Here is a 12,849-nt window from a genome sequence, read left to right as displayed (position 1 = left end):
ACAGGTTTATTTGAAATTGCAAGCTTGCAAAACTCTGCTACTTCCTCAGGTGTGGTATGATAGGGAGGTGTTAGACACCATATTTCTAAGAAAAAGTTAACAACTTGAAAACTAGCTACCCTTATTGAATCCTTTAATCAGTTAGGAGGTAGACTGCTGATTAAAATGCAAAATCCAGATTCCTTTCAAGTCTTTGTCCTGAGATAATTAAAGGTTTAACAAAGTACAAGAGGTGATATCCCAGGTTAGACAATGCACTTTAGGTGTGAAGTCTTGCTTTGAATCTGTCGATGTTTTAAGCTGAGGTACAATTTTATTTTTTTGACAGAAAAGAATCTTGAATGAAATAATTCTACCCCTGTAAGTGTGTACAGAGACAGAGAGAAAGTGGGTGTGAGAGAGAAGGTGTGTGCATCTGTGTCCATGCCTGTGTTTATGTGAGAAAGAGTGTGTGTGTGTGTGTGTGCGTGGGTGTGGGTGTGTGTGAGAGAGAGCGAGAGAGAGAGAGAGAGAGATTGTGCAAGAGAGTGTGCATATATGTGTTTGCGTGTGTGTGAGAGAGAGAGCGAGTGTGTGGAACTGTGCAAGAGAGTGTGCATATGTGTGTGCCTGTGTGAGAGAAAGAGAAAGGGAGAGAGTGTGTGTGTGCATGTGTGAGAGAGAAAAAGATTGTGCGCATTTCAGAGAGTATGAGAGTGTCAATGCATGTGTGTATATGAGACTGTGAGCGTGTCTGGAAGAGGTTCTGTGTAAATGTGCAAGATGGTGTGAGTGTGGTGGGGTTACCTGTTGTGTGACATGAAACCCAAGATCACGGTTGAGTCCATCCTCATGGGTACAAAACTTACTATCAACTTTTGCTCAGTGACTTTGCATTGTTGTTTATCTCGAAGTCCGCATTGGAGAATGCTTATCTGAAGATTGGAAGCTGAATATTTTGGACTGTGAAAGTATTCCCTAACTGAGAGTTATTTGGATAGCATGTTTTCAGATATGGTCCCTTGCAGCTTGAAGAAGTACAGTCAGGGAAGAAATGGGTGACCATCAGTCAGAAGCAAGGATATTGGAAGGTAGTCAAGAAAGCCCCAGAGTGCATCCCACTCAAGGACAGCATTTTTGTGTTGGAAGAGTGGCCATTCCTCTGAGTCGTGAAGTTAAAGCTGACCTGTGCAAGATGGTTGCAGAAATAGAACAAGACCTACAGTGGTAGCAAACCTAATAGTGAGGGATAAAGACAAGCACATTTGCTGGTGCAGTTATGATTTCAAGATGATGTGTTGCCTCTTTGGGGCGAGGGTCAAGGATGTCCCAGAATGGCTGAAGGGCATTCTGAAGGGGAAGGGAAGTACATGTATTTGAAAAGGCAAGGACTGATTAGGGATAGTCAACATGGCTTTGTGTATGGGAAATCATGTCTCACAAACTTGATTGAGTTTTTTGAAGAAGTAACAATGAGGATTGATGAGGGCAGAGCAGTAAATGTGACCTATATGGACTTCAGTAAGATGTTTAACAAGGTTCCCCTTGGGAGACTGGTTAGCAAGGTTAGATCTCACAGATTACAGGGAGAACGAGCCATTTGGATACAGAACTGGCTCAAAGGTAGAAGACAGAGGGTGGTGGTGGAGGGTTGTTTTTCAGACTGGAGGCCTGTGACCAGTGGAGTGCCACAAAGATCAGTGCTGGGTCCACTACTTTTTGTCATTTACATAAATGATTTGGATGCGAGCATAAGAGGTACAGTTATTAAATTTGCAGATGACACCGAAATTGGAGGTGTAGTGGACAGCAAATAAGGTTCCTCAGATTACACCAGGATCCTCACCAGAATGGCTAATAGGCTGAGAAGTGGCAGATGGAGTTTAATTCAGATAAGTGCGAGGTGCTGCATTTTGGGAAAGCAAATCTTAGCAGGACTTATACACTTAATGGTAAGGTCCTAGGGAGTATTGCTGAACAAAGAGACCTTGGAGTGCAGGTTCATAACTCCTTGAAAGTGGAGTCGCAAGGAGATAGGATAGTGAAGAAGGTGTTTGGTATGCTGTCATTTATTGGTCAGAATATTGAGTACAGGAGTTGGGAGGTCATATTGCAGCTGTACAGGACATTAGTTAGGCCACGGTTTGAATATTGTGTGCAATTCTGGTCTCCTTCCTATCGAAAGATATTGTGAAACTTGAAAGGGTTCAGAAAAGGTTTACAAGGATCTTGCCAGGGTTGAAGGATTTGAGCTATAGGGAGAGGCTGAACAGGTTGGGGCTGTTTTCCCTGGAGTGTCGGAGGCTGAGGGGTGATCTTATAAAGGTTTACAAAATCATGAGGGGCATGGATAGAGTAAATAGACAGTCTTTTCCCTGGGGTCGGGGAGTCCAGAACTAGAGGGCATAGGTTTAGGGTGAGAGAGGAAAGATATAAGAGACCTAAGGGACAACTGTTTCATGCAGAGGGTGGTATGTGTACGGAATGAGCTGCCAGAGGAAATGGTGGAGGCTGGTACAATTGCAACATTTGAAAGGCATTTGGATGTGTCTATGAATAGGAAGGGTTTGGAGGGATATGGGCCGGGTGCTGGCAGGTGGGACTAGATTGGGTTGGGATATCTGGTTGGCATGGATGGGTTGGTCCGAAAGGTCTGCTTCCATGCTGTACATCTCTATGACTCTATGACATTAAGAGGTCGCAGTTTGCATTGGTACCAATGACCAATGCAGGTCCTGCAACAAGAACTTAGGGAGCTAGGTAGCAAATTGAAAAGCAGGACCTCAAAGGTTGTAACCTTTGATTAAAAAAAAAATTGGTGAGGCAAGAATTAATCAACGTAGTCAGCCTGGCTTTGTTATGGAGAGATCATACCTCACAGATTTGATTGAATTTTCTTAGAGGTGACTAAATGCGTGGATGATGGTCATCCAGGGATATAGACTTTATGGACTTTGATATGTCTTTGGCTTTTGACATGTCACACATAGGAGACTGATCAAGAAAGAAAGAGCCCATGGGATCTACGGCAATTCAGGTATTGGATTCAAAATTGGCTTAGTGGCAGGATGCAGAGGGTAGTGGTAGAAGCTGTTTTTGTGACTGGTCGTCTGTGTCCAGTGCTGTTCCACAAGATTTGGTCCTGTGTCCGTTGTTATTTTTGGTGTACATTAATGCTTTAGACATGAATATAGGAGGCTTCATCAGTAAGTTTGCAAATGACATGAAAATTGGTGGTGAGTAAATAGCAAAGAGAAATCCTTTGACTACGATATAACATAGATGGGCTGGTCAGATGGGCAAAGCAATGACAAATAAAATTTAATCCTCAAGAGCATGACATGATGCATTTTGGAAAGACTAACAAGGCAAGGGAGTACACAAAAATGGTAGGAGGAACAGAACATCAGTAGAACTTTGGTGTGCACATTCATAGATGCCTGAAAGCAGCAGGAATAACAGAAAAGGATACATATCTTTCATTAGTCGAGGCATTAAATACAATACTTTGTGGGTAATGCAGAATGAGAGGTTATAATTTTAGAATGAGGTGTGAGAGATTTAAAACAGAGATGAGGAGAAATTACATCTCTTAAAAGGTCAAGAATCTGTGGAATCCATCACCCCAATAGATGTCAGGACATTAAGTAAATTTAAGGAGGAAATAAACTGATTGTTAATTAATAATTGGTTGAAGAGTTATGGAGAGTGGGCAGGAAAGTGGAGTTGAGATCAGCCACGATTGTACTGAATGGTGGGGTAGGTTGGAGGAGGTATACCTGGTTCTAGTCCTGATGTTCTTTTGTGCAGGAGCAGAGAGATTACGATGAAACTGTATCATGTTAGTTAGGCAACAGCTGTGTGCAGTTCTGCTTGCCACATCATATGAAGGATGTGGTTGCTGGAGAAAGGGTTCAGAGGACATTCACCAGAATGTTGCCTGACCTGAAACGATTCAGCTATGAAGAGAGATTAGATAGGCTGGAGCTGTTTTCCACAGAACAGAGAAGGTTCAGAGGTTTCTGACTGAGGTGTACAAAATCATGAGAGACTAAGACGGGGTAAATAGGAAGAAATTATTCCCTTTACTGGACAGATCAAGAACTAGGATATAATAGATATAAGGTAAAAGGGCAGGAGGTTTAGAGGGGACTTCAGGAACAGTTTTTCTCACTCAGTGTGGTGGGTTTCTTGAATTCATTTACTATAGAAGTGGGAACAGTTACAACATTCAAGAAGTATTTAGATGATCACTAAAAATACCATTGCATACAAGGCTACAGACAAGCTAGAAAAAGGGACTTATAGCAGGTAGATTCTTGATAACGTCACAGAAATCATGGGCTGAAGGGCCTCTATCCAAGCTGCTAAAATCCTATGACTCTGTCTTCTTTGGTTCTTTAGCAAAGCATCTGAAATCATTATCCTATAGTTGAACATTCAGCTAATGAGAACAACTTCTCTATCTACTTTGTCCAGACATTGTGATTTTGAAACGTCTATGACATATGTAGACAGGAGAAATTCTTTAGGGGAATGAAAAAAATGCAGAGAGATGGAACAAAAGTTTTGTGTCTGTCTTCACAGCTCAGTGTTACAAATTATATACCAGAAACAGAGGGTAGCCGAGGAGTTTATCAAAGGAAAGTAATTAAGGCAATTAATATCAGCTGAGGAGAAGTACTGGAGAATGGCAAGGGACTAAAATTAGACAAACACTCAGCATGTGATGGCCTTTACTCGAGGATTCGAAAAGAGAGGGATATTGATATAGTGGATGTGCTGACTATGATTTCCCCAAATTCCTTAGATTCTGGAATAGTGCCACCAGATTGGAAGTCAACAAATACATCACTACTATTGAACAAAGGAGAGAGAGAGAGAGAGAGAGATAAAACATCAAACTGCAGGCAACTTAGCCTGGAATGTGCTGGGATCTATTAATAAAGAAATGTTAACATTAAAAACCCATCACATGCCTAAAAACAAGTTAACATGACTTTACAAAAGGAAACCGTTTGCCTAACTTTTAGAGCTTTTTGAAGATGTACCTAGTTGGGTGGATGATGGGGAAAAAAATTGTCCTATATCTTGATTTCCAAACTCATTCACCACAAAAAAAGTATGAACACACAAGGTAAGGATTCATAAGTTGAGTGTTATGTTAGGATAGATAGAGGTTTGAAATACTGAGCACACTTAAAGAAGGATGTAAATGAATTGGAAGCAATTCAGAGATGATTTACCAGACTAATATCTAGAAAGTTAAAAATCACACAACACCAGGTTATAGTCCAACAGGTTTAATTGGAAGCATACTAGCCGTTGGACTATAACCTGGTGTTGTGTGATTTTTAACTTTGTACACCCCAGTCCAACACTGGCATCTCCAAATCAATATCTAGAAAAGCAGGGATGCACCACTGAGGCTTTATGAAGTTCTAGTCAGATTGCATTTGGAATATTGTGAGCAGTTTTGGACTTTGTATTTAAAGAAAGATGTGCTGGCCTTGGAGGGGATTCAGAGGAGGTTTACAAGAATGATTCTGGAGATGAAGGGCTTGTCATATGAGAAGCAGTTGAGGACTCTGCATCTGTACTTGATGGAGCTTAGAAGGATGAGAGAGGGCGATCTCATTGAAACTTACAGACTACTGACACTGGATAGAGTCGATGTGGGGAAATGTTTCCATTAGTAGGAGAGCCTAGGATCCAAGGGCACAGCCTCAGAGTGAAGGGGCAACCCTTTAGAACTGGGATGAGGAAGAATTTCTTCCACCACAGGATGGTGAATCTGTGGAACTCATTGCCACAGAAGACTGTGGAGGCCAAGTCATTGGGTGTATTTAAGACAGATAGATAGGTTCTTAATCAGTAAAGGGATCACAAGTTATAGGGAGAAGGCAGGAAAATGGGGTTGAGAAACATATCAGTCGTTACTGCATGGTGGGGCAGATTCGCTGGACAGAATGGCCTAATTCTCCTCCTACGTCTTATTGTCTTACAAAGATAGAATGGATAGGCTAGGCTTTTATCTAATGGAGTTGAGAAGAGAAAGAGTTGAATTAATTCAAACAATTATTAATTAATTAAGTTCCTGAGGCATCTTGACAGGACAGATTCTTGTCAAGCAAGAGAGTTAAAGTTTATCAAGCATAAATGGGAAGAGGATTAGAGGTCACAATCAGATCAGCTATGATCTTACTGAATGGCTAAGCAGGCCCAAAGCACTGAATGGAGCTCCTGCTCCTTGTTTGTCTGGTCATATGTTTATGGACAGAAAGCAGAGAAAAGGGAGAAAGGAGGCATTTTTATGTGGAAGACTGTGATAAGTGGAATGCTGCAAAACATCAGTGCTGAGGCTTCAGCTATTTACAATCTATATTAAAGAATTAGACAAAGGGATTGCTAGATCATACTAAGATCATACAAAACTAATTTGGAATGCATATTGTGAGGAGGACACCAAAAAAAATGTGAAGACGTATAAAAGGTGAGGTGAGTAGGCAACAAGTTGGCAGGTGTTGTAGAACGAGGGCACTGTGAGGTTATTCATTTTAACCGTAAGGATAGACATGCAGAACATTTTCATAAACAGTTGCGTAAGCTATAAATGTTGCTGATCAAAGAGAACTAGCTCAAGTCATACAATGATCTCAGAAAGTCAGCAAGCAGGTACTGCAAGTAATTAGCAAAGTAAATGGCATGTTTGTCCTAATTACAAGGGGATTGGAGTCAAAGAATAGAGAAGTGTTGCAGCAATTGTGCTTTTACCTTTGGTGAGACAACACTGGGAACATTGTATGCAATTTTGGTCTTCATACTTAAGGAAATGTATAGTTTTATTGGAGGCAGTACAGTGAACATTGGTTCCTGGAGTGAGAGGGTTGTCCTTTGAAGACAGGTAGAGTTAATTTGGTCTATATTGTCTGAAGTTTACAAGAATGAGAGGTGATCCAATTGAAATGTTCAAGACGATAAAGGGGATTGTTAGGGTTAGGGCTGTGGAATTAAAAACAAGGGAGCAGTTTTAAGATACCACACAAGATAGAACATTACTGGAATATCTACCCTATTACACACTTGAACACTGGCATCTACCCCACAATGTGAAACATTGTCCAGCTATGTCCTGTTCACAGAAAGCAGCACCAATCCAATCCACTCAATACCCGCCCATAGGTCTGCTCTTAATCAGGAAAGTGAAGGAAAATATCGTCATGATTTGGAGATGCCAGTGTTGGACTGGGGTGTACAAAGTTAAAAATCACACAACACCATGTTATAGTCCAACAGGTTTATTGGGAAGCAATAGCTTTCGGAGCACTGCTCCTTCATCAGGTGGATGAAGGGCTTTTGCCCGAAACGTTAATTTTACTGCTCCTCAGATGCTGCCTGAACTGCTGTGCTCTTCCAGCACCACTAAACCAAAATCTGGTTTCCAGCATCTGCAGTCATTATTTTTACCTGGTTGTCAACATAGTCAACATTTCTATCAATCAGCACCTGTTCAACAGCAAACTGCTCACTGACACTCAGTTTGGATTTCACTAGGGGCATTCAGTTGCTGATTTCATTACAGCATTGGTTCAAGCATAAATAAAAGAGCTAAAGTCAAGGGGTAAGGTCAGTTTGACAGCTTTTGACATCAAGAGTGTAGATGGAGCTGAAGTCCAAGATCAGCCATGATTGTACTGCAAGGTGGAGCAGGATTCACAACCTGTATAAATTGCTGTTCCTATTTCTTATGTTCACACATTTCTTCCAAATCTTCTTCCCTCTAAGACAAACAGTCTGAGCTTCACTGATCCATCTATTTGATTGAAGTTTCTCACTCTTGGAACTATTTTTATAAACATTTTTTGAATTCCCACCAAAGCCCTCACATCCTTCTGAGAAATTAATTCAGGAATGAGACAAAGGTGGGCTATTGCAATAATTGGGAAACATGAATATTTTGTTTTTGACTGAATAGTTTCAATAACTGCATTGATGACTGGGAGGCAGTTGCACTGCCATATCTGCTAGTTTCCTTCTACTTTGAAGCAGAAAAGAAAACACCTCTGCAACCTGAGCAGAAATGGAGAAAACAGCAAACCACAGAGCAGGTGCAACAACTGACTCAAACCGGACCATTCCACACAGAGAATAGCAGATGTTCAATCACTAGTGGATGCAGTGGTGTTCACCTTCAACACTGTCACATCAAATTAAAATGGGACATGTTATTACCTTCAAATCCAAATGGTTGACAAGCTTTGTAATTACTGTAACTTACGTGATTTAATAATTTTTGATAGGATATCCATAGAAAATGTTAGCAGTCCTGCACCAAATGAATAAAGTTATCCCTTTTCAATTTCATTGTTCCTATGAAATAAAGAATGTGTTGCAGTCATTTTAATCCAAACATCATCTATTGGATGTTTGAATGATGATCTTTCAACTTGCACTATTTGAATCCTCTACTGCTATTTTCTAATTCTAATTCTAATTCGAACTACAGTACTCTGTCCCATAATTAAAATTGGTATGAGAGAGGACAGATTTGAAACATTATTCTGTTTTCCTCTGGTTCCACATGCTACCAGACTTGCTGAGTATTTCCAACGTCTTCTGTTTTTATATCAGATTTCCAGCATTCTCAATATTTTGCATTTATGATAGAATATTAAAGCAGCTTGAAACTGATCATTGCTAAATGCTGTGGAAAGAAAATATTCTTTTATTGTTCGATGGCATTTAGTTGTGCTACCTCTCAAAAAACGTTTCTCAAGATTTATTACTCACATTATTCAACACATATAAAATTAAACACTGTAAACATCTATACATTAATCCAAAAATAGAATTAAGCAAATGTACTAAACCACATCATTCTGTGTAAGATTCTTTAAAGTAAAATTGTACTTTGTATCGAAATTTGGTTAGACCACACTTATTATGGAAACATGCACAGTGCTCTCAGTAGGATGTAGATATTCTGAAGAAATTTTGGCACGGTTAATGCTGGAACTAACTACATTGATCAAAGGAGGGAGAAAATATGGAGCTCTGTTCTCTGGGAAAAGAGATAGCTGAAAGGTCTTTCATATTATATATAGTAGGATAGACATGACTTCTGGAAATGTCTAAAACTAAAAGTCATAAATATCAGACAATCATAAATTACTTCAGCAGGAAATTCAGGAAAAACTTCACTCAGACAGTGATGAGAGTGTTGAGCACAAGAAGGACTGTAATGTTTAACTTTTAACCTTGTTTCTTTACTTTTTATTCTGCACCTAAGATTTTGTACCTAGGTACCTTCACACCTCAGATGGTGCCAGGAATGGAGACGTTGTACATTTTTCACTGTACTCCTCGATCCCTGTGCTAGTGTACATGTGACAATAAAATCTAATCTAATTTACTTTAATCTAATCTAATGAGATGGAGAGGTTGAGATTATTTGCAATGATGCATTGATTCTGGAAAGCTGATTAATGGATCTTATTTGATGTTGCAGCATGAGAAAAGAGCATGTTTAAAACATAAACACCTGCTGTAAATTCATTTTGTAAAGGATTTGATGGAAATTTAAAATTCTGAAGCAAGCATAAAGTAATTCTCATCTTTGTCTATACCTACCATCTGAATGTAATAGTGGCTCTGCCTAAACCATTAGTTGATGTATGAAAGAGTACATTTTAGAAACCCAGATGTTTGAAGACCATAAGATGTAGGAGCAGGAGTAGAGCAGGAGAAAGTGAAGACCACAGATGCTGGAGATCAGAGTTGAAGAGTGTAGTGCTGGAAAAGCACAGCTGGTCTGGCAGCATCCGAGGAGCAGGAGAATCGACATTTCTCTTCACATATGTATAGATTTCAGCGTCAGGTGGAGTTTGCACACTACTGACTCTCCTGATGAAGGACTTATGCCCAAAACGTCAATTCTCCTGCTCCTCGGATGCTGCCTGACCGATGTGCTTTTCCAGCACCACACTCTTTAACTCAGAAGTGGACCATTCAGACCATCAAGTCAGCTCTGACATTAAATGAGAGCATGGTTAATCTGATATTCCTGAACTCACTTTCCTGTCTTTTCTCCATAACCCTGGATTCCCTTACTGACATTAAATCTGTCTATTTCAGCCTTGAATACACTTGATGACTCAGCTGTGACAGTGCCTCTGTGGAAAATAGTTTCATAGATTCACGACTCAAGAGAAAAAAATCCTCTTTGTATCTGTGTTATGAGGGGACCTTTACTCTGAGGTTGGCAGATTTGCCCTCTGGTCCTCGACTTGCCCACACACCTTTCATCATGTACCCGGTCAAGTACCTGAAGAATTTTAAATGTTTAAATAAGGTCTCTTCTCATTCTTCTACACTCCAATGATGACAAGCCCAACCAACTCAATTTCTCATCAAAAGAAAATCCCTTCATACCCGGAATCATCAACCTAGTGAGCCTTCTTTGGACTGCCTCCAATGTCAGTATATAGTTCCTTGGATAGGGGGTCCAAATAGTTCATAGTATTCCAGCTGTGGTCTGACTAGTGCCATGTACACTTCGAGCAAAACATCCCTATTTATATACTCTACGAAAACTAACTGCCCTAATCTGCTGAACTTGGTGCTAGCTTTTTATGATTCACACACAAGGACTCCTAGGTCCATCTGTGCTGAGGACTGGGAGCATTTTAGAATTGACAAAAAAAAGTCAAACATTTTTAACAGATAGGGAAAAAAATAGAATGTGAGAGTGTTTAGGGAACATCGAAACTGATTGCAAAAGTTTCTATAAATATCATGGGGAGAATGTGCAAACTCCACCTGATGGTGGAATCAAAAAATGTGAAGAGAAAAGATTAGTAAAGACAAATGTAAATCTCTTATAGCTCAATAGCTGGGGTAATTACTATGGAAGAAAAAGTGGTGGAGGAATCAAACATTTACTTTGGCTCTGTCTTCACAATAGGGGACACAAATAAAGTCCCAGAGTTATTAGGAAACCAAGGGTCCCATGAAAGGGCGGCATTGAAGGAAATCAGAATTGACAAGGAAATGGTGCCAGAGGAATTAATAGGATTAAAAGCAGACAATTCACTGGATAATGGACAACCTAGAGTCGTAAAAGAAGTGATCCTGGAAATATTCAATGCATTGTTTGTCATCTCTCAAAATTCTATTGACTCAAGAGCAGGATGGCAAATATGAATATTTAATAAGGGAGGGAGAGGACAAACATAGAATTACACACCAGTTAATCTAACATTTATAGTGGTGAAAATGATCAAGTCATTTATAAACGTTACGATAACAAACCATTTGGAAAACATTAATGCGAATGGACAAAGCCAGCGTGAAAGATTTACAAAAGTCAAATCAAGCTTAACAAACCTGCTGGAGTTTTCTGAGGTTGTAACTTGAAGAATACACAGGGGAGAAACAGTGGTTGTTTATTTGGATTTTCGGTAATTTTTAATAGGTCCCTAATCAGAGGTCAATATGCAAAGTTAAAACATATAGGATAGAGGCATCGATTGAGAATTGGTTTACAGACAGGAAATAGTGTGAATAAATAGGTCTATTTCTGATTGACAGGCAGAGTGACGAGTGGTGTCCCATAATGATCAGTGCTTGGGCCCCAGCTAATCATAATGTATATACATGACCTGGATTAGGGAACCAAATGCGATATTTCCAATTTTTCTGAGGACAGAACATTGTACAGAATTGTAATTGTGAGGTTATGCAAGCAGACTTTAAGATGACTTAGGCAAGAGAGGTAATGGCTTAGTGGCATTATCACACGACTATTATTTGAGAGATCTAAGTAATGTTCTGGGACCTGAATTCAATTAAAAATAAAATCTGAAATTAATTGCCAATTGTCAGAAAAACACATCTGTTTCACTAATGTCTTCAGGGAAAGGAAACTGTCATCCTTACCTGGTCTGGTCTGCATGTGACTCTTTTTGACACTTAGCTGTCCCCTGGGCAATTAGCAATGGGCTATAAATGCTGGCTTGGTCAATGACACCCACATCCCATGGATGAATAAAAAAAGACAAGTTGAGAGAATGGGCGGATACATGGCAAATGCCGTAAAGCATGGTTAAATGTGAAGTTATACATCTCAGTGAGGAAAAACAGAAAACAGGATTATTTAAATGGTCTATATTGAGACATATGGATATTGAAAGGGATTTGGATGTCCTTGTACACAAGTTAAATAGAGTCAACAGTTTAGTACCCAAGTAATTAGATTGGCATTCATTGCAAGAGGAGTTGAGTTCCAAAGTTGGGATGTCTCACTGAAGTTATACAGGCCCTGAATGCCAAACCTGGAGTCTTATGTGCAATGTTGGTCTCTCAACTTAAGAAAGCATATATTTGTCTAGAGAGAGTACTGAAGGTTCACTCAGGCTGATACCAGGGCTGGCACATATGTTCTCGAGATTGGTTTGAATGAGCCTGTATTAATTAGAGTTTAGAAAGATGAGGGAGAATCTGATTGAAATGTATAAAATTCTAACAGAGCTAGACAAACTAAATGCAGGGAGAATGTCTTCTTGGGATGGGGAGTCTTGAACCAGAGCTTGTAATCTCAGGATATAGGTTGGACCATTTAGGGTTAAGATAAGGAGAAATGTCTTCACTCAAAGGGTATGAATCTGTGAAATTCCCTACCGCAGGAGGCTGTGGAGGCCAAGCTCTGAATGTACTAAAGAAAGAGATAGATACATTTTTACATTTTAAAGGCACTTAGGGGTGTGAGGAGAAAGTGGGAACATGGCATTGAGATACAGGGTCAGCCATGCTCATATTGAATGTCAGAACAGACTTGAAGAGCTGAATGGCCCATTCCTGCTCTTACTTTCT

General features: G+C 39.8%; 1 protein-coding gene across 5 annotated transcripts in view; it reads right to left on the bottom strand.

Moving 5' to 3' along the window:
• Window positions 1–12,849, bottom strand: part of cfap99 (cilia and flagella associated protein 99) — a 193,151-nt gene that overhangs the window by 110,791 nt on the left and 69,511 nt on the right. Inside the window, exon 1 of one of the 5 annotated variants that reach the window (XM_072593813.1) lies at window positions 8,258–8,347. The exons of the other annotated variants lie outside the window; for them this stretch is intronic. Coding sequence (XP_072449914.1) covers window positions 8,258–8,288 — 31 coding nt within the window. The 5' untranslated portion in view covers window positions 8,289–8,347. Of the gene's footprint in view, window positions 1–8,257; window positions 8,348–12,849 lie in introns of those variants that run through there. 5 annotated transcript variants of the gene reach the window in all.

The sequence above is a fragment of the Chiloscyllium punctatum genome, chromosome 2 (assembly GCF_047496795.1).
Source record: "Chiloscyllium punctatum isolate Juve2018m chromosome 2, sChiPun1.3, whole genome shotgun sequence".
Classification (NCBI taxonomy): Eukaryota; Metazoa; Chordata; class Chondrichthyes; order Orectolobiformes; family Hemiscylliidae; genus Chiloscyllium; species Chiloscyllium punctatum.
This window is presented reverse-complemented; position numbering and strand designations above follow the sequence as displayed.